Source organism: Embiotoca jacksoni, unplaced genomic scaffold, assembly GCF_022577435.1.
Source record: "Embiotoca jacksoni isolate LCO1_2020_lvr unplaced genomic scaffold, fEmbJac1.0.p SCAF_3, whole genome shotgun sequence".
In the NCBI taxonomy this organism is placed as follows: domain Eukaryota; kingdom Metazoa; phylum Chordata; class Actinopteri; family Embiotocidae; genus Embiotoca; species Embiotoca jacksoni.
The window spans coordinates 22,176,368-22,203,342 of NW_027185381.1; the positions used below are offsets into that span (position 1 = coordinate 22,176,368).

General features: G+C 40.5%; 1 protein-coding gene across 3 annotated transcripts in view; it reads left to right on the plus strand.

Annotated features, from left to right (window-relative positions):
* Positions 1-26,287, plus strand: part of tmtc2b (transmembrane O-mannosyltransferase targeting cadherins 2b) — an 89,742-nt gene extending 63,455 nt beyond the window's left edge. The window contains exons 5-12 of one of the 3 annotated variants that reach the window (XM_069162497.1): positions 54-139; positions 1,925-2,109; positions 3,363-3,441; positions 6,111-6,232; positions 12,039-12,120; positions 14,126-14,240; positions 18,873-18,936; positions 23,979-26,287. In XM_069162497.1, the coding sequence (XP_069018598.1) occupies positions 54-139; positions 1,925-2,109; positions 3,363-3,441; positions 6,111-6,232; positions 12,039-12,120; positions 14,126-14,240; positions 18,873-18,936; positions 23,979-24,158 (913 nt within the window). In that variant the 3' untranslated portion in view covers positions 24,159-26,287. The other 2 variants (XM_069162498.1, XM_069162499.1) reach the window with 2 other exon arrangements.
* Positions 26,288-26,975: the final 688 nt, after the last annotated feature.

A 26,975-nucleotide genomic window follows, 5' to 3' on the forward strand; every position in this document is an offset into this window, starting at 1 on the left:
GAGTTTTCAAAGCTCTAAACTGTCTGAAGCTTAATTCCTTTTGTCTGTTCCAGCGGTTTGCTGCTACAGGAGAGCAACAAGTTCTCAGAGGCACTCCACTACTACAAGTTGGCCATTGGGAGCCGGCCAACTCTGGCTTGTAAGTACAGCTCTTCTTTTTTCTTATTGACGATCTCCAGCTCTTGTGGTTGTGGCTGTGCTGTGTCCAAGCAACAGTGAACACAGGCTGCGGTTATGTGAAGGCAAAGGAATAGGTGAGAAAGGGCAGTGGGTATACGGCTGAATTAAATACTCAGCAAAGCTGTGATGGGCTCTCAAAGCCCACTCATGTCAACAGATGAAGCAAATGTATGATGTCATTTATTATGAATTCAGGCCCACGATGCACTCATTTATTTTATTCCTCATGTGCCCACTTCATTTACTTTTACTTCTATGTAGGTCTCCCTCCTCTTTGTTTCCTCCCAGTTTTCCTGGAATCAAATTTTACATACGCTGTCATCTTCAGCGGGTTCACTCCCTGATTGGTACAAATGGCTCACAATCTCACATGATTGTGCAGTAAATTAGCTCCCCGTTGTTCCAGGCATCAGTCAGTGACAGATAAACAGAAAGACAATCTGAAATGTCTCTTCCTTTGTTCCCCAGATTAATTATATACCTCATGAAGATCCCGATTAGACTGGATAATTCCCATTCAGCATGCAATTATCCAATCTGTTAAAGCTGATAACAAGGTTAATTAATTAACCTAAGCAGAAGACTTTTTGAAGCACAAAGTGTGACATTTAAAGCGTTTTTTTCAAGGTAACACCATTACTCACTGCCTAATTGGGGTGAACTGGGGCAAACTGTAGCATTTTTATTCAATACACAGTTATCCTGTACTTTGATAAAGCACTACTGATTTTTGTCAAAATTTGTTCCACCTAAAAAGTCAGTTTAGAAAGCTGATAAAATTGAGAAAGACTTGCCTTTGTCTCTGTGTGCTTTTCTCATCTGCTATCCAATCATTGCAAGTTCTTACAATGGAGAAAAGTCTAATATTGACCATCAAATACAACATACCATGTAGGAAAGATTAGGTGTACGGATGAGGAGTGAGATAATGTCATCTTTCCAGATAACAAATTAAAGAACAGAGGAGTTATAAAATGGTTTGTTGGAGGGTAAAAAGGTTTGATTCTCAACCACTCCTCTTTGACTTGATTATACATGCCAACACCCTCCTGAAGAGCCTTTCAGATTGATCTGTTTTTTAGTTAATTTATTCCAACAGCCAGACTTGATAGGGAGTTGTTTAGAGAGGAAGGTCCACAGAGACTAATTACTCTGCAGCTACATATTGATCGCCGGATGTTGTCTTTGACCACTCAAGAAAAAGTTTAAGAAGCATCCAAAGTATCCCACAGGATGCATGCAAATGTCAAATGTAGAATAAAGCTTGAAGATCGACAGGGGTTTATTGTTCAACCGCAAAGCTGTAACTGATATGATATCAGTTATCATATCATAACGCATATGATAATAATCCTTTTTTGTTGGATTGACCTGAACCCACAGAGAGCAGAGACACTTGTGTTAAGGAATTGAGCATTTAAGGTTAATTGTACATAGATTTCCAGCAACAAGGATTTTAATAGGAGAACTAATCCCCTTCAAATATACATAAATATTGGATGCTATTAAAAGCAAAACACCAAAAATGAATACACAATGACGACACAGCTGTGAATGATGTAAAATGAGTGAAACAGCTAATGCCAACTAGTTAATAAAGACATAATAATACCCTGGGCATAGCATATATAGCACATTTCATTACAGGGAAGCTCAATGTGCTTTTTATTGAAATGTGTACAGCACCAGGCCAACATATTGATTTAAATGCTGAAGTCTAAGCTTTGTTTGGTTTTCTCTACAGCGGCCTACTTGAACACAGGAATCATCTTGATGAATCAGGGTCGCCTAGACGAGGCCAAGCGCACCTTCCTGACCTGCGCTGATATCCCAGATGAGAACCTGAAGGACCCCCATGCCCACAAGAGCTCAGTCACCAGCTGCCTGTACAACCTGGGCAAGCTGCTCCACGAGCAGGGACACCAGGAGGTAACAGCGCAAAACACTGAAATTACTACTTGTATTTTGCTTGAAAAATCCCTATATTTCAGAATATAATCAAGTAGCATCCTGGGCAATGGCTGTGCAGAATTCACAGAACTCCACAGTAATGTTGGCTGTTTTATGTTGTGTATCTTAGTCTTGGCTGGTTGTTGCCTTATTAATGCATAAAATAGAACAACTAAAATTAAAATGGTAAGTGTGATAAGAAAGCTAATTGATTTTGTTATTTGATGATAATCCACCCACAGCATACCTCAATTTAAACTACCAAACATGATCACCCTACCCCACAAGGAGTTAATATACTATAGAGTATTTTTGTTTTACTTTTTTTACATTTTATTTTGCCCCCACAAAATATGAAATATGGCTATCTTGATTGTTTGTACACGAATATGTTTTGTCTCAAAAGTATTCTGAAAAAAATCTACAAACATATTTTGCCTAACAAACAGGCCCGTTGCTTCCATGGGAGGAAGAAATAATGCTCCTTTGCGTACTCTACATGTTAGAAAATTTAAAACCGTAGTGAATTGAGATAAAATGCAGGCAGTGGCCCAAAGGAGCCTTTTGGGGACGCTGAGAAAATGCTTACTTTTATGTGGACATGTTCCAAAATTGCTTCTGTCATAAGGGACACAGTGTTTGTGCAGATAATCCTCAGGCTGTTTCTAACAAATTCACTCGCTTTCATGCCCCTGAAGACCTCCAGCGCTGACTAAAGTAACTGTTTTTCCAATGCTGCACATTTATATTGTACATAAGCAGTGATGCTGCTGATTCGATCAGGAAAGAAACAGTGGTACTGCAGATTCAATAAAGGCCTTTATAAATTGTTGGCGTGCTGGAGAAACGGAGCGATCCCACTTCCTCTGACCTGTAACCGCAACATTTGCTTCAGCAATAAAGTACTTTCGGATCCTACTAGCATTTAAACTCTGAGGTGAATTGTTGGACCTACATACTATACACGCTAGAGTCAATAAGTGAGACTGCTCTAGTCGTCTTAACAGCCGTGACACTGAGGATAGACCCTTTGTGCTCAGCTCTGTATGAACCAGCCTCCCGGCGACCCCCAATTCCACGCTGTGTATTCATATTGTCAGGGGCCCGGCTGCATGGGAGGAATGACTAGTTACCACAGAGCCAGTTTCTCTGGCCGGGTCTTACCACTCTCTAATGCAAACACCCCCCACCTTCTTTTTTTAATTTTTTTTTTTTATCCGTCTCATTCACAGGAGGCCCTCTCCGTGTTTAAAGAAGCAATACAGAAAATGCCAAGACAATTTGCACCACAGAGCCTCTACAACATGATGGGTAAGAGCTGATTTTGTTTCAGGACCATGAGCATAAAAGCTGTTGTTTTTAGTGAGGAGGATAAAAAACAAACAGCACAATTTCTTTGCTTTACTTGGTTGTTTTGAGCCTTTTCAGATAAGATTTCTATACATATTTTCTTCTAGTCTTAACTGAACCACTTTTCAATAAGCATTAGGATTTGCTGCACTGTTTTTTTTTTTTTGTTTTTTTTAATTACATGAGTGGAAGTGGTAATGAAATCAAAACAATGATACCTTTTTACTATTTCTTTATTTCTTAAAAATCAAACATGAAAGTAGGAGGTCAGATATTTGAGATACCTTTAGTGCTGCAAGAATCCTGGAAGTTTCTAGTTCTCAATAAATATGAATACTTGGTTTTTAGTGCTTTCTAGTAGTTTTCTCATCCCGTAAATAATCTAACGTGGAATAATAAAAATATCCATAACCCTGCTTCAGAAATATGTAACTAAATAAAACTGACTCTTAGCTTTCTGTTGCCCTTGCTTAAGATAAATCATGACATTGCAAAGTTTTTTTAAGTTTACAACTCCAGCTGAACATACAAATGTCTACCTAGTTATATTGATTATTAGCAACGACCTTGTGTTGGACAACTAATTTAATTTAGAAATAATGTTTTGACTGGATAGTAAGCTTTACAATATCATGTTAAACAGAGTCAATTTGCTTTTCACCACAAGAACAACCCAGCTTGTTATATTCCAGCTGTAGAACAGCTGCTTTCAGGCTCATTATATCTGCTGTTACTTTTTGTTTGCTTTTTTTTCCCCCTCTGTCCTCTTTCTGCCTTTTCTCTTTTACACACACATACACACACTTGAAATTTGGGACATTCGTAATCCAGACGTGGTGCTGCCACGGGTTTGCTTATGTGTTGGCAAAATGTAATTTGACAGAGCTCCTGAGATGATGACAAAATGTGGAAGAAAGCTGCAGGCACCATTAGGAAGCAGCTTTGCGTCTGTAATGGAGACACTGAGCCAGAGATCTGTGATTTCTGCAGCTTAGCATTGTTCCCTCACTGAACTTATTTGCACATTTGGCACACCTGCTCATATCTATTTTCATTTTCACTCACTGCACCGCTCTCATGCTGTTTGTCGGACGCCAAGGAGCAGAAGCTTTCATCAGAGGCAGACCTGGGTGGTAATCTGCACCCCGCTGGTCTCGCTCCAACACTCTCTGGTGGGCTGAGGAATGTTCCACTTCGAGGAGCTGGTTTTCAGCTCCTTGGAGTCAATGTCACTTCTAATTGCACGTTGATGTTTGTGCTAATCTCATAAAGCGTGTCTGCTGCCAGGAAGGCGAGTCAAGCATTTTTGGCTGCTTTTAAACCCATCAACAAGTCATGTCAAAACAGACCTGAATACACATTTCCAAACCGTTTAGTGCCTCAGGTTTGTTGTAAATCACTGAAATACAGATAATCCTTTCTAGATTTTAATGATGTATTAAACTTGAATCTAAATTATTCATTAAACATAGCATGCAGTGGTCTCATTTCTTGCATTTGTTAAATAGTACAAATCTGTCTCGAATAAAAAATTTATAAGCCAAATTGGAGAATATAGTAAGTTTAACAAAAACATCTCTTCAGAGTGGAAATAGATAGATTTCTATCAAACTGTTCATTTCCTCAAATAGAGCCCTATCTGATGACAAAAACATGTTTGATTATGTAGCTGTAATATCAGGGATTTGCAACTCTTAAATCTGAAACATAAGGCTGTACTGATGGAAATCATATTCACGTGTATTGTAAAAAACCCACATGAAAAGATTTTAATCCTCGATCTTTTTTTTTTAACAATAAAGGGAAGTTGAAGTCTTAAATCTGATGGCTTTTACAGGCCGATATGTTTCATTACACCGTGTTATCTCTCATCAGACAAGGTGTGTTTTCATATCCTTAAAAATGTCCCCAAGTTATGATTAGTCATGTGTCACCTGTCTCTGAATGCAGACTTTTCATGAAAGTGATTCCTCCCAATCCCACGTGGAATTAACATGTCAGTTCACAAAAACTTGTCAAGTCATTTTAAAGTTTGTAAAATTTAAATATGAACCACATTAAAAGGGGATTTTTAACAACTGGGATACATTTACACTCTTCCCCTAAATACATTAGGATGTTGGTTTTAACTGCGTTGTGTTACCAGCCGATGTTGTCAGATTTTTACAATAATATGAGGGTTATTGGATGGCCATGAAAGAGAGGTCAGTGTTGTTTCAGGTGTTAGCAGGCGGAGGGTCAGATCTGTCAGCGGGGGTGGTATCAGATGATATCTGACAGATTACGGAGAGGGAGACAGTGCCGTTCAGGCTCAGGAATATTCTCCTCTAGTTTGTTAAGTTCGTTTTAAATCATAATATTGCTTTTGTGAAAGACACTGAAAGCAGTTAAGAAATCATGTCTGGAGTATGAATGTGACCTGTTTTACAAAGTAATAGTTGTATCGTCAAAACTATGACTAACCGATAAACAGCATGGAATTTGAGCTGAGTTTTATACCCAGCTAGATTGAAGAGTTGCCCTCGCTGCCACCCTGTTATGAAGATCCTCAGAAGAACAATAGAAAGTTGTGTGATGTCTTAACCTTTGACAGTTTGACCCCTGATTCGACCCTCGCTTGTCTCCCACAGGAGAGGCCTTCATGAGACTGAACAAGCTGACTGAAGCTGAACACTGGTACCAAGAATCACTGCGAGCTAAGCCGGACCACATTCCCGCACACCTCACTTATGGCAAACTCCTGGCTACAACGGTAAGACTTCAGTTTTTGGTGTCAACCTCCTTTTCCTGGTTTGCCTTTAAAATGTAATTAATGTTACTTTTCAGCAACATCTTACCTCAAACTCATACATCTTAAAGCCACTTCCCAAATTGAGGGTTAAGGTTAGACGACGAGTTTACTCGTCATGGTTAGTTTAACTTTGCCTTTGAAAGCTGCTGCATAATGTCTTCTTTGGCTTTGGAGAAGCTTTATCAAGTCTGAGAAAACAACTGTGATACTGCTTCTGTTTCACACTGGTTGAGAATTGACTTGTGGTGCTGCATGTGACCCATGCACATGCAAAGACTCATGCACTTTAGAAGGGGAGAGTGTAGTGCAGGTCATTTTCTGCAACTACAACTTACAGGCATTGCCTAAATGCCCTCACAAGCAGACCATGGGTAGGTGCTATAATTTACTAATATTCCCCAAATTTTGATTTGATACACTTTATTAATCCCCGAGGGGAAATTTCTTCACTACAGCAGGGGGGCTCTCAGGGGGGAGCTGCTGCAGCAGGCTGCCACTAGCGCGGCGCCAGGTAACCTGACCTGAGGTGCATGTTTTTGGATGATGGGAGGAAGCCGGAGAACCCGGAGAGAACCCACACAAGCACAGGGAGAACATGCAAACTCCGCACAGAAAGGCCCAGGACCGGATTCGAACCCGGAACCTTTTTGCTGTGAGGCGACAATGCTAACCACTGCACCACCGTGCCGCCATGCGTCATAAGGAGCCTGTTAGAGCCATATTTTGTGTTGATAACAAATTATATCAGAATTTGCTTATTTACTGAGGTAATGTAAATCTTTCTTTTGACTTATGAAATAAGATGAAATGCATATGCTGAATTAATTAGTATGTATTAGTTGTGATTGTCAGCTGATTAGCAGCTGTGATAGGGGAGAAGGGGGACTGAGTTTTTGGTTCTTCTTCAACCAAGCATGGAGGAAACGTGAGGAAGGAGCATCGGTACAGTCTTTGACCTCACGTTACAACGAGAATGTTTTGTAAACTTTTTTGATTAATGTGAGAATAAACGAAACAACAGAATCGGCGACTGCAGCGTTATGATTTGGACCGGTTTAACGTGTGAGTCAAGCGGAGCCCCTATTAAGATAGCACAGATTAAATGAAAAGGACACGGCCATCACAGAGCCCGACTCCTTTACTGCACCGCACTCAACAGAAATTAGTTTGAAATAAGGCGATATAATGTTTGAGTTACATAAGTTAAAACAAAATTATTTTATTTGGATGGGTCCAAATCTACCCGGGGGGCTATGTTTTGGAAATACTGTATTGATATCTTCAGGGTAATTTGTGCTTGGCGTTACATTTAAATTCAAACTTAGGGCAAATGAGTTTGAGAGAAATGTGCATTAACCCCACGTCAACTTTTTATCAGTCTTTTCCTGGTAGACGTTGAAGCATCTTGAGAAACACAATGTGACCATCTTCTTTCATTGTTCACTTCCTTTCGGGAATTGCATTTCCGTATTCAAGATTTAGTTATGTCTGCCCAATTTTGGTCTCTAATTTGTTAGGTCTTTAAGAGTAGCTCATTCAATTGGCATGTTAATCTTTAGACCGTGTAGAAAAACAAATCTACGTTCATCTGCCCTGCCCTTTCCAGGTCAGCCAATAACAGCCTTTCGAGGTCACACAGCTGCCTTGTGTTTCCATAACCAAAGAAAAGGCCATCTATGTCGAAGGATCTCAGGGGTAGGAGCAGCTTCCAGAGTCCTCGGGAGGTGGTCATGTGGTGGGGGTCATACAGTCATGTGTAATAGATCGCAGCTCGATAGGCATATTTGGAATGAGGCTGATCAAGGCCAGAAGTGAAATCTAAAAAATGGAAATAAACGAATCAGAGAGAAGGTCAAAAAAAGGGTGGAGGCCTTCTATTTAGCTGACACCGCTCTCTCTTCTCTAATTCCTGATTCTGAATGAAAGGAGGTAAATGAGTTCAAAAGCCTTTAGAATCTAGATTTCCACAGAAAGGCTAGACTCATTCTGGCCCTGGCTCTTTTAATTTCCCTTATGAAAAGTTATTTTAAGGTTCTATTCATTTATAGTCCTTCCTAAACTGCTTCCTCTCATTTTCAGCTAACAGATTAGCTCAGAGAATAATCATGTCATAACATGACAAACTGTCAAAATAGTTTGTTCTGAGGTGCCACGCATGCGTGTCCTAGTATTATCGGCACTAATTATATGTCCTTAGTGAAGCAGTTGTTTGGTGGTAAATCATTATGCCTAAATTAAATTGAGCTCCAGCACCATACTAGATTGATTTTCTATTCTGCATTCATGCTGAAAGAAAAGGTCAGCTGACACCACAAATAAAAGTCACTTGTTAAGCCGACAGAAATGCCTGTTAAATTATTTTGTTAAAAGCCACTGGACATCAAAAATTTAATGAAACCGAACCCTGTCAGCAAGGACAGTCCTGAGAACTAACATAATACTTCAGAGGAGAGTGTTACGACTTGGTGAAGTGGACTCAGGGAAGAATTCAATGAGTTGTGAAGGGAAACTAATTCTATTTAAGAAAGTGTTATTGATTTTGGAGGAAAGTAGAGTTCAAACCTGCAGGGATAAATCGCTCTAGATATCTGACCGTGATGGATGATAGAGCGGTTTGGAGCCCTAGTGATCCTCTGAGAGCAAATAATGCCATCAAAGGAAGGGAATTAGTTGCTTGGATAGACTTACAGTCACTTTATCCTGAGAGGTATTTGACAGAAAGATTTTTATTGAAACGTTGTACCCTTGAATACAGGCTACCATTTAATGTATGCTCATTGTTGTGATTGTGGCCTCTGCCTGATGACAACAGCATTTAAACATGATCAGCATTCCCTGTGGCACAACTGTGAATGATGAAGACACTTGTGATGCTGTCAGGGGTTTTGAGGTTCAGATCCCCATGGGAGAGGTGGAGAGGCTGCGAGATAAGGCTTTGCAGCAGAGTCAGAGAAGGGTGAGAGGTGGATTGTGGAGCTGAGCTGGTAGCTGAGGCGCAGAGAGCGAAGAGTTGCTGTGATTTGTGGATGGGGTGGAGGGTGGGGGGGGGGGCAAAACAGGGTAGGAAGGGAAAGTTAATCAGATCAGTATTACACCCTCTCTCCGACTGCACTGTGTTTCAGACTATATGTACACACTGCTGGGTTAAGATGTGCGCGGGCACTGTGATGCTTGCAAAATTGGATTCAGTCATCCACTTGTCATTTCCTCGACTAATACCATGCAGGCTTCATTCATAATCAGCTCAGCGCCCACAGAGCCAGAGCTACATCTGCAGTTTGTCTGATGTTATCAGGAGATTTGAGGTGTGAGGCACGCACCAATGAACTCGGCATGTGTGCGACATAAGGGAGGAAAGTGTGCACACATTAAGCTGACTAAAATAACAAGTGGGTATAGTTTGAGTTCTTACATCATTTCGGCGTTTTGCACCCCCACCCCAAGTTACTGCCTCAAGATGCTGAATAAAAAGGAAGCGACAGCGTATGTAACATACCCACATTGACGATGTAAACATGATACTCGCTAAATCCAAGCATGTTGGTATTGTCACTGTGAACGTGCTGGCATGGTGATATTAGCATTTAGCTAAAAGCTCTGTGGTCTCCAAAATATACCTCACAGAGCTGCTAGCATGTAGACTGCACCAGGTTAAACCGAGACCTAAAACCAGCCTCGTCCTGGAGACCCGACCTTGATTGGATCTGAGGGGGCTACGAAAAGTTCAAATTGTATATTTTCACTTCATTTTATCTTTCCACTACTGACTTGCCAAATATACAAAGCATTGGCTACATTCTGTCTTTTTCGCCCCTTAACCGTTCAGTGCACATCTTCTTGCAACACTGTGGATGCACAAGATTTGCAGTCAGAGAGAAACATTTCAGATGAATTACATTTCACAATAACCAAGCCTGATTCCAACCAACAGCCGAGGCTTTCCATCTTGTTGCACAACGAGGAACAAGTAATTGTTGAATGTAAAATAAATTTGACTCTTACCCTTTTGTCTGCTAAGCAGTGGTGGTCATACCTCAGATGAGAAGTGGAGTTGTTAACTCATGGTTTTTTTTGGACATTGCTAGGATTTAACTTAGCAGAGAAAACGATCCTATTAGATTAGTGCCAGCTGTGTTTCATAATTACTCATAGAGGCATACAGATAGGCCAGATGAGTTGAAAGATGAAAGATTATCTTTGCCAGTTTAAGGAGGTTCAACAGTCAAGTAGTTGTACAAATACAAATAAGAACTGCAATAACACTTCTTTTAGTATGGGTAATGACACATGAGCCACTTGTTTGAGATCCTAACTCTTAACTATCATGTGACTTACTCTGGACACGGTCTGCATTAATATACTGAGATGTGTCACAATCAAAATCTTCCATCCACTCACAACTGCAGCTGATTTCGGCACGTGAAAGCTTGATTCTGGAGGTTTAACAAGCAGATGTAGACCTCTGTTATTATAAAAGCAGCTGGCCGTCACAATGTACACATCGCCACATCTGCGAATACGAGTGTAAAAATACACAGAATTGATGCTTTTCAGACCGGAGCTCTGATCGCTATTTGGACATCATCAGCTCTATTAAACATATACTTAGCACATGCTTGGTTTTCTGCAGCATCAAGGGAAACCACAGTCAGATGTTTACATTAGAAAATTATGTATTTATTGAATCTGAAGCTCAGTGAAAATGTAGTCGTTTGACTAAGTATACAGTCATTAATACGATACAGTACTGAATGGATCCGAGCCCATTCTCCTATTTGACTAAACCCAAGTCGTTCGCTGTATCTCACACTCGTGTACATTATTTTTACTGGCTCATGCAGTCTTTACATAATCCTCCATCTTTTCCAATGCTTTGGCAGATCATCTCAAGCCTTTTAAACTGCTACAACCTCAATGTAATAATATTTATTTTTCATGAAAAAGGCATTATCTCCTGGACTAAAATGCAAACTGATCGTTGCATTATTAATGCATCAGCTTTAATTGATGAGTGCACATTGTTAATTGTTGATCAGATGGCATCTGGTGCCCCATTGAGAGCAGGCATGTGTCAGAGTCCCAGCTGGCGCTTCTATTGGCCAGCTGCGCCGTTCTGTTTGAGCTGCCATTGGTTACATGTCGCAGTCTAAAAAGGACCTCAGGGAGCTCTTGGGGTCCGCAGGGCTTCAGTCTTGCTTCTCCTCGTCATGTCATGCTCGCCCTCTCAGCATGGAGTCTTTCATCTTTCTGAAGGCTGGAATAACTTTGTACACACAGATTAAAGCCTTCAGTGTGTTCACCATTTATATGAGCTAAAAAAAAAATCCCTATAGACACATGAACCTGTCTGTCGCTTCCCTCTCCTCTCCACCCACCTGCTCCACGTCCATGCACCGCTCACTGTCTTGTTTCATAGCGGTCAGGCCACACACACCGTCAATCCGCGGTTATGCTCTGGAGGTGTTATTTGCACAGATAAAAGTGTGTAATGAATGAACCTTTGCCCCATCTGGTCTTCTGTGCCAAGCATGACAGTGTGTACTCTGACGGGAGGACACATGAGCCTGAAAGAATAACGCTCGTGGTCCATGTGTTTCATGTCTGTTTATTAAGATTTATTGTTAAAGTAGGCCTGTGGTTGGGAGAGGGACGTTAGGTATACACGAAGGTATTTTGTCTGTTGAGCTGAGTGCGGCATTTTTATAATAAGTAGCTTTGAGGGGCAGTTGAAACAATAATGACACGGCGTTTAATCCATCTGTCTCAGGGGCAGAAAACAGAAGCGGAGAGGTACTTCCTGAAGGCCATCCAACTCGATCCCACAAAAGGCAACTGTTACATGCATTATGGTAAGCACAGATTTATATTCTTTCTTTCTATTTGACATGTCCTGACTTTATTCTTACATCTTAAATATTTGATCTGGCATTTATGACAGAGTACATGCTGCACTCGTGTGCACAAAGGCAGGAACTTGCAGGTTGTTTCAACAACAGTGCTGGCTGACCCTTTTGCCATTTCTTCCTTTGAACAGCCATAATGTCAGTCTGTACGTGATTAGTGGAGCATCACAAGAGGGGAAGATGATTTCCTCAGATTGTTCACTTTTGATTGGATGGAAATATGAAACGTGACCATTTCAGCGTCTCTCTCGTCATGTACTTTTTCCATCTTCACGTGCTGTGAAGTTGCAGCGTCACCTCTCAGATTTAATTACTGTCAGACTAATGGGAGTTTGAATAAGCTGACAAGTTCATCACGTTTTCCTTTAAAAGCCTATAAAACCTCGTCTGTCTGAAAGAGAATTTCATAATATACTGATGTGTCAGGTTCACTGTCACGGCACAGTGACATTTCAGGCGATCAATACAGCAGGTTAATGATGGATTTCTTTATCCTGTTGAGGCTCTGTATGTCTAAGTTGCCATCTTTAAAAGGTTCATCAATCAGTAGTGTGGATAAACTGTATTGATCCACACAAAGAAACAGTGACGTTCCATGAAAGCCATATTGATAAACAGGCGATAGCAATATACTGACAAAGATAGACCATCCATATAATGTGGTTTCTCTTAGCCAAGACTAAAACATGCACACATCCATTTTTCAAGGCCTTGATTCAGTTTAAAGAGTTCTATATTTAGAGGTAAGCACAACAGTAAATATAAAATGTGTTGTATTCTGCTACATATTCATTATTTAAAATAGAGTGAAGACATTCAGTACCTATAAAAGAGGCCGTCTTAAACAATCCTGACTGGCTTTAAAAGACTTGATGTTAGATAAGGTCTTAAAATTATCTTATGTTACTCGTTTTTCTTTTTATTTCTCTTCTATAACAATGTTTTTGTATCAATTGCAGGTTTATTTCAATTTTAGCCAAAAACATTATTAAATATAAGAAAAAAAACTCATTTTAATTAGTGAACTGGAACAAATGAATTCTCTTAAATTTTGTAATTAATAAGTATTGTAATATACTGCTGGGATTGATTATACTACACCATATTGTCTCTTGCATTTTAGCCCGTGTTGTATTAAAAAAGGCCATAAAATTGTTTTATTAATTAACAAATATTTAATTTGGTGAACTCTGCAGAAACCCAGAGTTAAGTTCTGTTTCCAGAACTGGACCTTTTAATACCCCTTTAAAAGTCATACTGTCTCATGATAAACATTCCTCGATCACATTTTAAAAATATCTTCTTATATGCTCTTTAATTTTTACTCACAGATTTGCTTTGATGTATTCTAAACTCTCCACGACGGCAGTGATGTTTATAACCTGAAGCTGTTTTACACTCAGTCATGGTCCTGAATCCTCACTTTAAGTCTGTCTCTCACCTCAGGCTTGTACTAACGGCTACAGTTTCATCCACAGTTATTAAGAAAAATATGCTTAGGTTCACTTGGTGGTTTAGCATCCTGGTATAGTGTTGGAGCTGACCAAAGTCAACAGGGTATTAATTCCTCTCTAAACCTGGCCCTTACCAAGGGGTCCACCCCTCAGTTCATGGCCTTGTCAGGCTTCCATAATCGCATCTCTTTAGGCGGGGTCCACAGAGGTTGACAGCGAGGCAGGCGTGGCCGTAATAAGACACAAACCTCCTGCGAAAAACATTTTCATCTTAAAGAAACAGATCTATCAAGGTCAGCTAATCTGAACAAATGGATTTGAAAGATGGCCAAGGAGAGATGGTATGTTCCACTCGTATCTAGTGTTTCAGCATATTATTACAGGGGCAGACTAGGCTGTCCCCCTGCCTAGGCCAAAGGCAACACTATGAGACTCTGTGCCTCTGTGGGGATCCCCTAGTGTTTTAATAGTGGTGCTGTTCTCTCCTGTCCTGCCAGGTCAGTTTTTGTTGGAAGACTCGCGGCTGCTGGAAGCTGCAGAGATGGCAAAGAAAGCTGCACGCCTCGACAGCGGGGAGTTTGATGTGGTCTTCAGTGCAGCCCACATGCTCAGGTAACTGTTTGATTGAAATATTTATTTTTTGTTTTCTTGTTTTATGTTTGATGACTTCCATAGTCCAACCACATACGTAAAGACACTATGTATTTTAGTGTGTGTAAATGAGATGGGTGGGCTGCAGTTTTTCCATGGCTGAGTAGAAAGGAGTCCATGTATGAGAGAGGGAGGTCTACTGTCTGCACGGTTTATCCGTGGGCTTACACTATTCCTCAGCTTGTTTGATTTACTTGGCTATACTTAGTAATCCTCTTCTCCCGCTGCAGTGCCAGCCCCAGAACTGCTGGTTTGTCTTAGTGGCACATGGTGCAGCTATACATCTTCATATGTTGTCTCTCAAACTCCATATACCTCTCCCACTCGGTGTCTATCGTCCGCAGCTGGCCTTCGCTCATACTTGGAAGTATTCTTCCAAATCAGTGCAAAGTTCAGCCGATGAGCAGAAAAGCCCACAAGCTGTTGTGTTTGTGAACACGAGCCATGATTGGAAATGTGTAAATACAGTCGTGTGCCAACTTAGTGAAGGCTTCCCCACTGACTGACTAAATCCACAAAATTATATTAGCCAGTGTAGAGATTTCCTTGTTTAAACTCATTACGACTAACTCTGTGATTTTTTTTTTGGTAAAATTACAGCTGGCTGCTGAAAGGAAATAGTTATCTTTAAGATGAATGCTCGCCTTGATGATTGATAAGGTTGCTGGTGCTTTGCCCAAGAGTACATCAGTGCACCACAGCTCTTAATATTTTCACACAGCTGCATTCAGCATAGCTCTTCCCCCACCAGTCTGACCACGCACGATCTTCACCACCATCAGTTTTGAGCATAGAGGGCCTCTTCCAGGGTCCAGACCCCTAGCAGCTAAAGAGAGCCTCAAGCAGTGCTTGGGCTCAACTTATCTCCGCCTGCTTGGCATGGGGTCTCCCTCCTCCACAGCTGGTGCTTTTTATGTGTTTGTCTTGGACACCGACGTGGAAAGGCCCTCGGTTGGTGGGGACAAAAGTGAATCTACACAGTAGAGGGGAAGAGATTAAAGAGAGGAGCAGAAGCTCTCAAATTTGCAAATCTTGTTTATTACCCTCCTGGGCCTTTTGGTTTTTAACTATTTTGCTTCCAGGCTAATCATTTCCCGCTGCCTCCTCTGAGCAGGATCTTGTGTTTTTCTTTTAAACCAGCTCTTGTTTATAGTCTGAATGTCAGACAGGAAAAGTTGGTTTAATAGGAATGGCAATAGGTTTGTGCTTCTACTTCCTTTTAATGTGTCAAATCCCAGTGAAAGTGAAAAATTACACTGTGAAGTGAAAGTACAATTTGTAGATATCGACAGGAAGCCGAGTGGGGAAGGAAATATAAAACACACACAAGCACTTAGTTTACCTCATAGATTTCCATCTGAACCATATGTTTTATATAATTATATAATACACCATATCTGAGAGATCACTTTGTTTATTATCAGCATGTCATGATATTAGATATGCTTGTTTGTGCATGTTTGGCTGGAAGTGTGTACATTGGTTTGAACTGATAATCTTGTAATGGGAATAAAGAAAAACTGGTAGTAAGTTACATGAGGTATAGTGCACATACAGTGCTGCCTCCAGGGAAGATATCCGTGTTCAGTGTAGCATCCTAACTGACTTACTCCAACAAAATGTAATTCCGTGCTCGAGCCAGATGGGACAGCTGCAGTTTGAGCACAAATATCTGGCTGTTGTTGAAAATGCAATTTGCTCAATCGGTCATTAGTGCCCCACAATGTCACGAGTATAAGCAGTATCTGTCAGTGTTGTGATTCATGCCTGTCTGGAGTTAATAAACCATCTCTAGAAAACAAGGCGCGGAAGATCAGTGGTTGACTGTTTTGAAATATGGTCCAGGATTTTTGCTTCCTCAAGGGATTTTTTTTTTTTTTTTTTCATTCATTTATGCTCCATTTTATCATCAGTTTCTCTCTTCATTTCTGTGCCACTGTAGTCAGACACCGATTCCTCCTCGGGTTGAAACCCAGGCGGCGGTTTACATAGTTGACCTCCATTGTCTTCAGCGCTCTAACAACCCACAATCAGACAGCCCAAAGAGGTCCTATTGCTCTGCTGGTCACATCGTGGCAGCTCTCCAGTTCTCGTCCGCTAATGTGTTTATAAATGTGATAATGATATTATAGAATTAGATTTGTGCAATTTTCTTTTTCTCTTCAGAAGATTGTGCTTTATAAATATTATGCTGGCAAACAAACATATGGTTGTGGTTGGATGTTCGACCCACATTTATAATCTCAGGACAAATTCAGCAACTGTAACTGGTGTTTGGATCACTGCTGGAATTTAAAATGCTTCTCTGGAAGCGAGCTGGAAAAATTCCGTTGTGCTATAAAAAAAAATAAACAGCACTGGCATGTTATTTTGTGTATCTGAAGTATGTCAGTGAATAACATGGTAATTTGATCAAATTACTGGGTAACTACAATATACGACAGTGCCATTCAGCCAATCACTGCAGTCACAAAAACTGTCTGAAAGCGTGCCATGAAGTTGTGTACAGACATTCATGTTCTCAAGAGGATCATACTGACTTTATTCATCCCCTGACTTTTCATATAGCGCCACCATGAGGTTCACATTCATGGTTTCAAGTGAAATATGTCAGCTCCTGGATGGATTGCACTGAAATGTGGTGCACACAATCTGTTGCCGGTCATGATGAATTGTAATAGTTCCATGTAGTTCCATCATCAGGTCAAATTTTGTATTTGACTGGTACTTTGGTTTACGAGTAAATAAATGTAAAACTAACAACCTTTCCATCAGCCTCCTCTGTACCATTGGTTTAGCAAACTAAAATAAGATGGAAAACATGGTGAACAAAGTTGCCAAACAGCATTGCCGTGGCAGTTGACGTTTGTATTTAGCTCAAAGCATTGCTGTGCGCAAGTCAACCGTCTACCAAAGCTTGTAATACACCCTTCAATCACTCTGGGAGGCATGAAAAGTACATGTATGTCTGACCAACCCTTACAAAGAGTAAGATAGTCTACTTTGAAAGAAGGTTGGATGAAACAAACATAGGACAGACCAGGGTTTGAATCCGTGAGAAAGCAAAAGTCGACGTGGATTTCTTTTCAGTGAAGTAAGTCAACTTATGTAACGTATTTAACTTCAGTAAATTATGGAACGTTAATCCAAACCATGATCTTCTCACCATAACCACGTGGTTTTTGGTGCCGAAACTTAGGACATCCTACTGCCCCCTCCTAGACGAGGCAAAATGAGATACTGACATGGTATCCTTTAGTGGACTGAGCGGTATTTTTCACGCTTTGGTCTAATACTGGTTTGGCGTACGGACACTCTGATAGCATGGCTGTAGCCTTGTTTGCTTCAATCACCCCAATAACTTCAATCTGGATAAGACAACTTTGCCATAGTTTGCTTTTGGTAGAAATATGTTTTGAATGTGTTTCTCGGGTCATCCCCTGGCTCACAACTTTTGGTGGATTTAAAAGTTGCTCTATTACTTTCTAAATAAGAAGCAACTAAAATGAAAAATGTATTCGCTGGTTCTAAATTTCATCATGATTTAAATTTCATGTGTAACTGAAAAAACTAAATTGTCCCCTTGTTGATCTCTGCACAATGGACCATTAGAATCTCAACAGTGTCTTTCAAATCAAACATAAATACTATGAGTGTACTTTTATCTGGAACCGTACACATTAGGATCTCCTAATAGACTGCGACAGCCTAAATGAAACTGTGGTTCGAAAGGCCTCGTCTCCTTTGATCATTACGACTTAAGGGGCTCGACCACGACCGGCCGTCGTTGACTCTGTCCTTGACTTTGTCAAAGTTAAATTGTTCACAGTCAGACAATTATTACCATCAGTGGAAAGCCTACAGCTGTGGATCATAAAGGTGATTTCTGAAATACGAGAGTATTAATAACAGGAAGTGTTTCTTGACAAAGGAGCTGCAGGTTTGTTTATAACAGTGGGTAATGCAGTGGATTATGAACAAAGATAAGAAGCATAATATAGGACATTCATGACTGCAGGTTTTATATCCTCAGGAACAAAGTATTTCTGGTTCCAGGGACTCACGCCGACAAGCCATCTGCCCCAAAATTATTTTTGGTAACATTGTGGCACATACTGCATGTATTGATGCATCTGTGCCATCCATTCGGCTGTTATGTTTTCTCATGATGGTATGATTAAATCATTTTGTGTTTCCATAGTGCTTGCACACCTTCGCCATCTCAGTTTTTATCTCGTAAGGCAAACCACAACCACATTCTCCCAGACATAACAGTAAACCTAAATGTACAGTGAATATTCCGGATCGTCCTTGGTTTTTTAATGAAACCAAATGTCCTGACCTCAAGCTTCAATTAGAACAGAAAGTGCTTGCTGTGCACAGCTCAGCACAGATGTTATCCTGTGGAAGATGCTATCGAACAAGAAACCCAGAAACGATTGGATCGGCTTTTCTAATCCCTCACGCTGTTCCCTCCTGTTATTTTCTCACTGACCCTTGAGCACCAGTAAACACACAGGGTTCAAGGCCTCATCCGAAGTCAGGAGCAATAAAAATGAGTAATGTTTGCCTCTCTCTGTTCTCTCTTTGCAGACAAGCCAGCCTAAATGAGGCAGCCGAGAAGTATTACGGACAAGCAGCGAGCCTGAGACCCAATGTGAGTAAAACCACGACTAGCTAATCTTCCCCATTACTATTTACTCTGATGGACACTGTGCAATCACAGTCTGGGTGGCTTTCCAGTGTTATTACTCCCCGGCCTGCCTCCTCACAACGGCCTGCATTGTCAGTAGAGCTCCGAAAAATGAGGGCTGGGTTTTTATAAAGCTCAGAAGTTTGCTTGCGCAACATCCATCACCAACTTCAAAGGAGAGACCAGAGTAAGCAGTTTGGAAGGAATAATGATAATAACACTCAGTCAGGGGACCGTGACATCTTGAAAATGAATGGGGTCCAGTCTTTGGGAACTCTGCTCCTTCTGAGGCCCTCACTTAAACAACTGGACCCTTCCTGTCATAGTATGTTTGGCATGTGGTCACCCTGTTTGTTCCTGTGTATTGATTAGAAGAAATCAGTTTAGGATTAATGAGAAAATATTTCTGGACAATGTCATACAGACAATAAAGTTTGGTTTTGGCAAGCACAAACCCTGGTGTAGTATACACAAAAAATTACCGACAACACAAACAAAAACTTGAGTATAACAGAGGGATAAAATTTTACATTTCCACAGAAGCCATGAAACTGAGCTCCTATTCCACTTGTTGTTCTCAGTCTCAATGTTGTTTTCAACTTTTGCCAAAGTATTGTATGTTTCACATCTAATTAAAGCCAGATGGAAGATTAGAAAATAAATGTTTCCCTTTGCTCCAGTTCAAATGTATACATAAATAATGAAAGAAACTATAAAGCATAGAGGTTATTGTAGGAATGTTTCCTTCCCAAGTATAGACTCCTTTTTATGCTTTGACAACGCCGTTACATCAGAAAACTGCTTACATTTATCTCCGAGTCAGCAATTTCCAACTGAATATTCAGGCATCATCATGGGAGTCCCACAACAAATTCTCTTAATACGAGGTGCGATCAAAAAGTTCCACTATACATGGAACAGGGGGAATCAAAAACGTATGTGAGTATATATGCAAGTTATGGCCCTATAGCAAAATCAGCACCGGTTACATCTGTTTTTGTGACTACTTGTATGTTTGCACATTTGCAATATGACCATGGCCTGGAGCAGAGAGTGTACATCAAATTTTCTGTCAGAGTTGGGAAATCGACGCTTGAAATGCTTCAGAAAATCTACGACAATGACACGATGAGCTGCGGGCAAGGTGTTTTGAGTGACATGTTTTTCAAGAGGGGCAGAACGCCACCGTCTTAGACCAAAGAAGACCTGTCAGATCAGGAGCGCAACCAGGTGGTCTTTTTGACATTTTCTAAGTTTTGCACCATAAATTCCTCTCAATGGGTCCGACAGTCAACACCGAGTTCTACTGTGATACTCTGAGGCGTCTGAGGGAAAACATTCAGCCCGAACTGTGGTGCGATGGCTCCTGGATTCTGACAATGTTCTCGCTTACAGCACAATGAAAACACGAGTTTCTCACCCGCAACAACACAATCGTCGCTCTCCGCCCCTCAGAATTCGGCACTAAATTTTATGCGTGTTCTCTGTTGAAGTTTCAGGTCCATGGTGAATTCGTAAAGGTGCACAACCAGTGGTTATAAAATCATGTGTTGATGTTAATCAAGTAACTTCAAATACTTATTCACAAAGGTCATAGCTTTCCCCCGCTCTGTGCACGTTATGCAACACAAACAGTCTCAGGACTTTTTTAACACGTCTTGTATTCATGAGGGACACCCACGTTCACACCTACCGACAATTCACAATTTTAAGTTTGTTTTGACCACACTGGACAACACTGCTGTTTTTCCACTGCTTGATGAATCTATACTATAAAGGTTTTGTTCCACACAGATATACCTCATTTAATGTCCACATCCCAAACACAGAGGCTTACAGCTGAGGCACGATTATAATTTAACCTTTTCATCAATCTTCTTTATCATTATCCTTTGTTCTCTCCGATGCGACTTGACTTAAGCCACGTATCCTGTCTATCTTCATTTGTCTTTTCATGCTTTACTGCAGCTTGACTCTTCACTCTCCAAAGGCACTGCTGTTTCATATTAGGCACATATGTCTGCTCGCTGGGAGTGAGAGAGGACAATTCGCTCCATTCAAGGGATTTAGTCCTTTAGTCCGAAAATTCCCTCCATCTAGTCGAGCTGAATCCTATCAGATGCTCGCTTTCTTTTTGCTCTCTGCAAACCACGAAGTCTGTCCTTTGACAGTCCCATCATATATAGATATTCTTTGTCTAAATGCCCATCTTAAGTTGTTAAAAGAAGGTCATACCTTCCCAACCTAGCTACACAATGAACACTCAGTGTTTATAGCATATGTTGCTTTACAGTCCAGGCTAATATGCCGTGCATCTGGCCGTGCCTCTGCTCCTACATGCCAGTTTTTGGCAAGGGCGGGGAGGCAGAGAGCTTTCAGAGCAGCAGGAAATGAGAAAAAAAAAATAAAAGCTTTTGACAAGGCAATGTTCTGCAGAGTGTTGCAAGGGCAAGGAGGAATGCAAGAGTAGGGAATAAATCACAAAAGTCTTAGATAAATGAAGTAGAGGGAGAAAGAAAGGCTTTTAGTAGAGTATAGGTTTGAGCCTACAGGGGAGACTTGTGGAAGGAAACTAAACTCAGGAAGTTCTGCATCGGCGAAGAAAACTATCCCTATGCTGCGGCTGTACTTAGAAGGAAAGCAGGAGCCAGTGGATTTTGTACCAAGGAGCTCAGTATCCTTCTTGATTTGTCTCTCCAGCAAATTGATACGGGACTTCAATGTCTTTAAAATGTATTCCAGCAAAGTATTCTGTGTCTTCACTGACATCTCAGCCTTCTAAAGGATTTTCTGTGGACAGAATTTGTTTTTAAAATGATGATTAAGTTTTCTTTTTTTTTTAGGGAACTCACTGACCTCTTAGAAACAGACAGGCTGAGGGATAACTGGACTTGTCAGAGTCCTCACCAACTCCACCAACAAACTCTGACTCTCTCTTTTCTAATATACACCTTGTCACCTATGAATTGTGTAATCTATGCGTAGCCCCTTCACCGTCACTTCCAACTGTATCAGTATACACACACACAGACAGTTCTATTCTGGCGAGTGACTCGACTAGGAAAAACTTTAAAAAAAAATTACTAACTTGCAAATTGATCCCCCCGTGTTATTTTGTGGTTTGACCCTCAAACGGTGGGGTCAAACAGAAGGTAATTTACAGTGCAAACAGCCTCAGAATTACCCCTGGCATTAAATTCATGAACGCTGGCTGTTTCGGAAACACAGAGGGAAAATTTTGTTTTGCTTGGAGATTAATGTAATTGCGTAATTTGAAGCAAGTGTAGTAAATGTAATGCTTTGAATTTAAACTTTAATGATGCACAATGGAGCGCGTGTGAAATGCGTGTGCATGGCATCTGTCGCACGTTTTAGATGCTTTGAGGGAATAAATGGCTCGGCTGCGAGGGACAATAGAATTATTTCATCGTTTTTGATTTATTCATGAATTAATTCTGACCATGAAAGCAGCCGCACTACTAGGACATATTGTTCCCATTCAAATTCTCATGCATGGAGCATCACTCATCCTACCTTGACGCTGTAAAAACAGAGATGTTTTGAAAGTTTTTTTTCAGTGTACAAGATACCGGTGGAACAATCCAACAAAAAGGAGGCAGTTCACGCAACCGACAAACTGAGATAAATGTTTGCAATTCATGTTTCTGAGAGCAGTTGTGTCTGGTAAATTCTATGTAATGCAAAGTATAAACTTCAGACTCACTTTAATACATGTATGGAAAGATTCAAATACACATCTGTGGCTGCTTGCCATCATGTTAAAAAAAACATCATTTTCATTTCAGACTTACTTGACCAATCTTGTTTATACGTTTATTGTAAAGGTGGACTGGATTAGATCAAATTTTATTATATCGCTTTTACAGTTTTTCTCACATTTCTCATAACATTTATAGAAAACACATTTACTCTTGATTAGTTAACAGACAGTGAGAGAGAAATGGTTGGCTTGTGGTACAGCACATCAGTAAATGTCAAGATGCTATAATCATGTGCCATTCCAAGTGACCATGATTTATGGGGTGATGATTACAGGAAAAAGTCACAAACACGCCACCAAAAACACATGATTTGCCATTTCTACCGTTTTATTTGAACATTCCTGGGAATTACAATTACAGAAATTACAATAATCTCCAGCAGTAAAACAGTAGCTTCTCTACAGGGTTAGACATCTTTTCCACATTTCATACTGAAATGGTGATCAGATGTGGGAGCCCGTCCTTGGTTCTGGATACTCCACGGTCTTGACGTGATTGCACCCCAGACACTTTTCCTGTATTTATGTCCGTCATGACTCACCCGTCACACTGACGATGACGATGATTTTGCCCCCCGGCAACAGCAGAAATAAACAATAAATTCATCTGGACTCACTTCAAAGTGGCGGTTGTTCTCTCTGACATCTGTGGCCACAGACAAGACACAGGGACACGCAAAGCAGCTCAGTTACCGAACTCCAAACACAGCTGAGGTGATCTGACAAACAGGAACCAAGAGCGTGTTTCTGACTGCTGCCCAGCATCAAATGATGATCAAATGCTCTACTACAGTGACTGTTTTTTTAAAGGACAAAATAGCGGTTTCATTTTATTGATTTTTTTTTTTATAAATGTCGTTTTCTTTGCTTTATTTATAGCAGCCACAACTCAACTAAATTATGAATACCCCAAAGTATGAATAGATACACTCCACTTGCATCATTTATCAGCTCGCAGATGTTTCAAAATTTTAATTTTTCATGAAATTATTTCTCTAGCTTAAACAACCCATTTATGGTCAGTAAAAAAAAAATGTTCATCAGAAGTGTTTGTAACTACTGTACACTCATTAACCGATTAAGGTTCTGCATTGTCATTCTTGAACAGAACAGTGAGTGTTTCTTTGGAACATAGCTCAGAGCTAGCCTGAGGTCATCTAAGTATCAAAGTGATGGTGTCATGACTAAGATCTCTCTCTTTTTTTGGGTGGGGTGGGGGTTTCAGTACCCTGCAGCCTTGATGAACCTCGGGGCGATCCTCCACCTCAATGGGAAACTGCAAGAAGCTGAAGCCAATTACCTCCGAGCACTTCAACTGAAACCAGACGACACCATCACTCAGTCCAATTTGCGTAAGCTGTGGAACATCATGGAGAAACAGGGCCTGAGGACCATGAGCCCCTGAGAGCTCACCCAGCCCGCCCTACCTGCCATCTGCCCGCCAGACCCAGAGACAAAAAGGACAGCCTTCACGCTTCTCATTCGCTCTTCTCATCCACGAGAGATGGAAGAGACTCAGGCAGGATGTTTGCTCATTGAGGCCACGACTGTGCCACACAGCCCTCCTAATGACTCCTGAGCTCTGCATACACCTCAGGCCAGCAGCTTCCCTCACAAGCATTGCTCACAGTTTGGCAGGTATTTGGACTCCTTAGAACTTTCTTCAAAATTAGTGCTCTCACAGAATCCATGTTTTTTTTTTTTTTTTTTTTATCTTTTCATAACAGGAGCACTTGATCTTGAAGTGAGACCATAGGTACCATCCTTCTACATTTGGGACAAGTTACATTCTGTTAAATAAGCCACTCTGTTCAAAAGGGTAAAATGTGTCCCCAAAGCAGCGCAAGATAGAAAATAAAAGAGAGACAAGAACTTCAGAGTGCTGCACTGAGGGAATTATCCATCACCATTTAATAAAGCTATTGGTTTGACCACATGTTTTATCACGGTAATGAAGGCAATTTCAAAAAGGTAATATGAAGAACTGGACACTATCCAAAATCTCCAAATGAATCATGAAAGTTTATTTCACTTGAATCTCCAGTCTGTGTATTGTTTCACATCCTGAATGGGTCAACTTGATTTCCTCATGACATTTAACACACTTCTTGGTAAAAGATTAAAAAAAATTAGCACCATTATTGCAAACCATGGCGTAGCAGATGTCCATATTGGAGAAAACTTAAAAAAGGGAATTTAATTTGTTAGCCATTGCAGCACAACAACAGCTTCTAAAAGCTCCACAAAAGCTGGATTTTGCCATATACAGCATGTTTTGGCACAAAATCAACAACAACAAAAAAGGGAAAAATAAATCCCATTGGAATTACTTTAATAAAAAAAAAGTGAAGCATAGAGGTGGCGTTTGCTATTACAGCTTCTCGTTCTGCAGTGGTTCAGAAGTCACTATGATCAACAACAAGTAAGGGGCTATAAAAAGTAGTATGAAGTTACTTTCCCGTGGAAGTCACAGATGACAAAGAAGTAGGTACTGTAGTTTTGGGTACACCACCTTCCCACACACACAATGGTTTTTGATTGTCGTGTGTGCGTAGCTGAAACAGATGATCTAACCAAATATAAAAGCTATGCTGATGCACACCTTTCCATCATCACAGAACAATGCACAGTCATGGCACGTCCAAGTGAAATGTTTTAAATGCCTTTGTGTTGGAATAAAGTAATTTCATTGTGTTTGTATAAATGAATCCTAATATATACCTACATTATGTATAGTATACAGAAAATCATGCAGCAAAAAAGTAGCCAGATGTAAAGTGGAAACAGTTACTGATCCAGTTTGGCTCGTTACTATACAGAACCAGTATTCCCCGTGTTGTCAAAACTCTCAGTCTTTAAGGTCTCATTTGTACATATTCTGTATTAACATCTGTTTCTTTATTGTTGTCAGCATACAGTGAGTGAAACGGCACCTTCCCGAGAGTCAGAATATATAAAGTATTTGTGATCATTTGTTTGTTATTGACCACAAACCTCCTGAACTATCGGTGTCCTTAGTTTATTACATTGTAAGTTATTGCTCTGCGTTACCTAGCAACAGAACCAGCTGGCACTGTGTTTTTACATGTGAAATGAAGGAAGTTAGTTTGAAGGAAGTTACGATGTATAAATGTTAAGATGGTCACAGTTCACATTCATTCCTGGCCCACATATCACACACACACACACACAACCGTTGAAACGTGCTAATTTCTCATGTATATATGAAGTGTTTATGAAGAAACACTGAATTGTTATTGCTTGAGTGAAGGTGTTAAAAAAAGAAAAAAAAAAGTGTTGCACTCTGTGTCTCTGCTCAGGGATCTCAAGCAGTGGGCTATTGCAGAAATTTGTTCACAGAGCGTTTACTAAATTAAAATTTATTTTTGAAAGTTGTTGTATTTGTATAAATTATCAAGATTTGTAGCCTTTTTTCCTCCTTTTTTTGTAATATAAAAAAAAACAACGTGCCAGAATAGACTTTTCTTGCCAATGTTGCTTTTTTTTTCCACAATAAATTTATGGTGTTCTGCTTTTTTGGGTTCTTGTGCAGTTATTTTTATGTAGATTCCAACACACTCTGTAGCAATGTCGACAGCTTCAAGTCAGACTTTGTGTATTCATGTGGGATAGGAGACTTAATGGGGTGGTCTAGCATGCTGTGGAACAGCTTTTACAGGGCATTTAAAGCCCTCCCCCCCTGCAAATTTGCTAAAACGTGTCATAAAATCAACTCAAATGGATCTCCTCTGCTTTGATCTGTGAACAACAAAGGCGACATGTAAATATTCCCATATGGAAGGGGTAGCACAGTGTGTGCATATGGCTGGTGTGATTCGATTTCAACCGCCCCCGCTGACAAGCAAAAGGCCTATCCTGTGAACGAAGCAGTCTGCCTTGTGATGTTTCTCACATGTCTGCATGGAAGGTTTGCTCCCATGATCTGAGCTCACCATGGTGCCCGGTTTTCCTTGTTGGACTGGAATGTACGAGCGCTGCTCACACTGTCCAGTCCAGTTTGACTCTTCTCATAACACAGGTGCACCTCACTTCATCTTAGCTCATGGGGAATAGAGACACTTGCTGGTTTGTGGAGTCACGCTACAAAGGCAGTGTAGTTTTATTTCTTGCTATAAGAAACAGTAGGCATTTAGGCTACTACCCATGCATAGCCTACATACAGTAACAGAAGATACTGTTTTAGAAACTTTTGAAAGTGCAA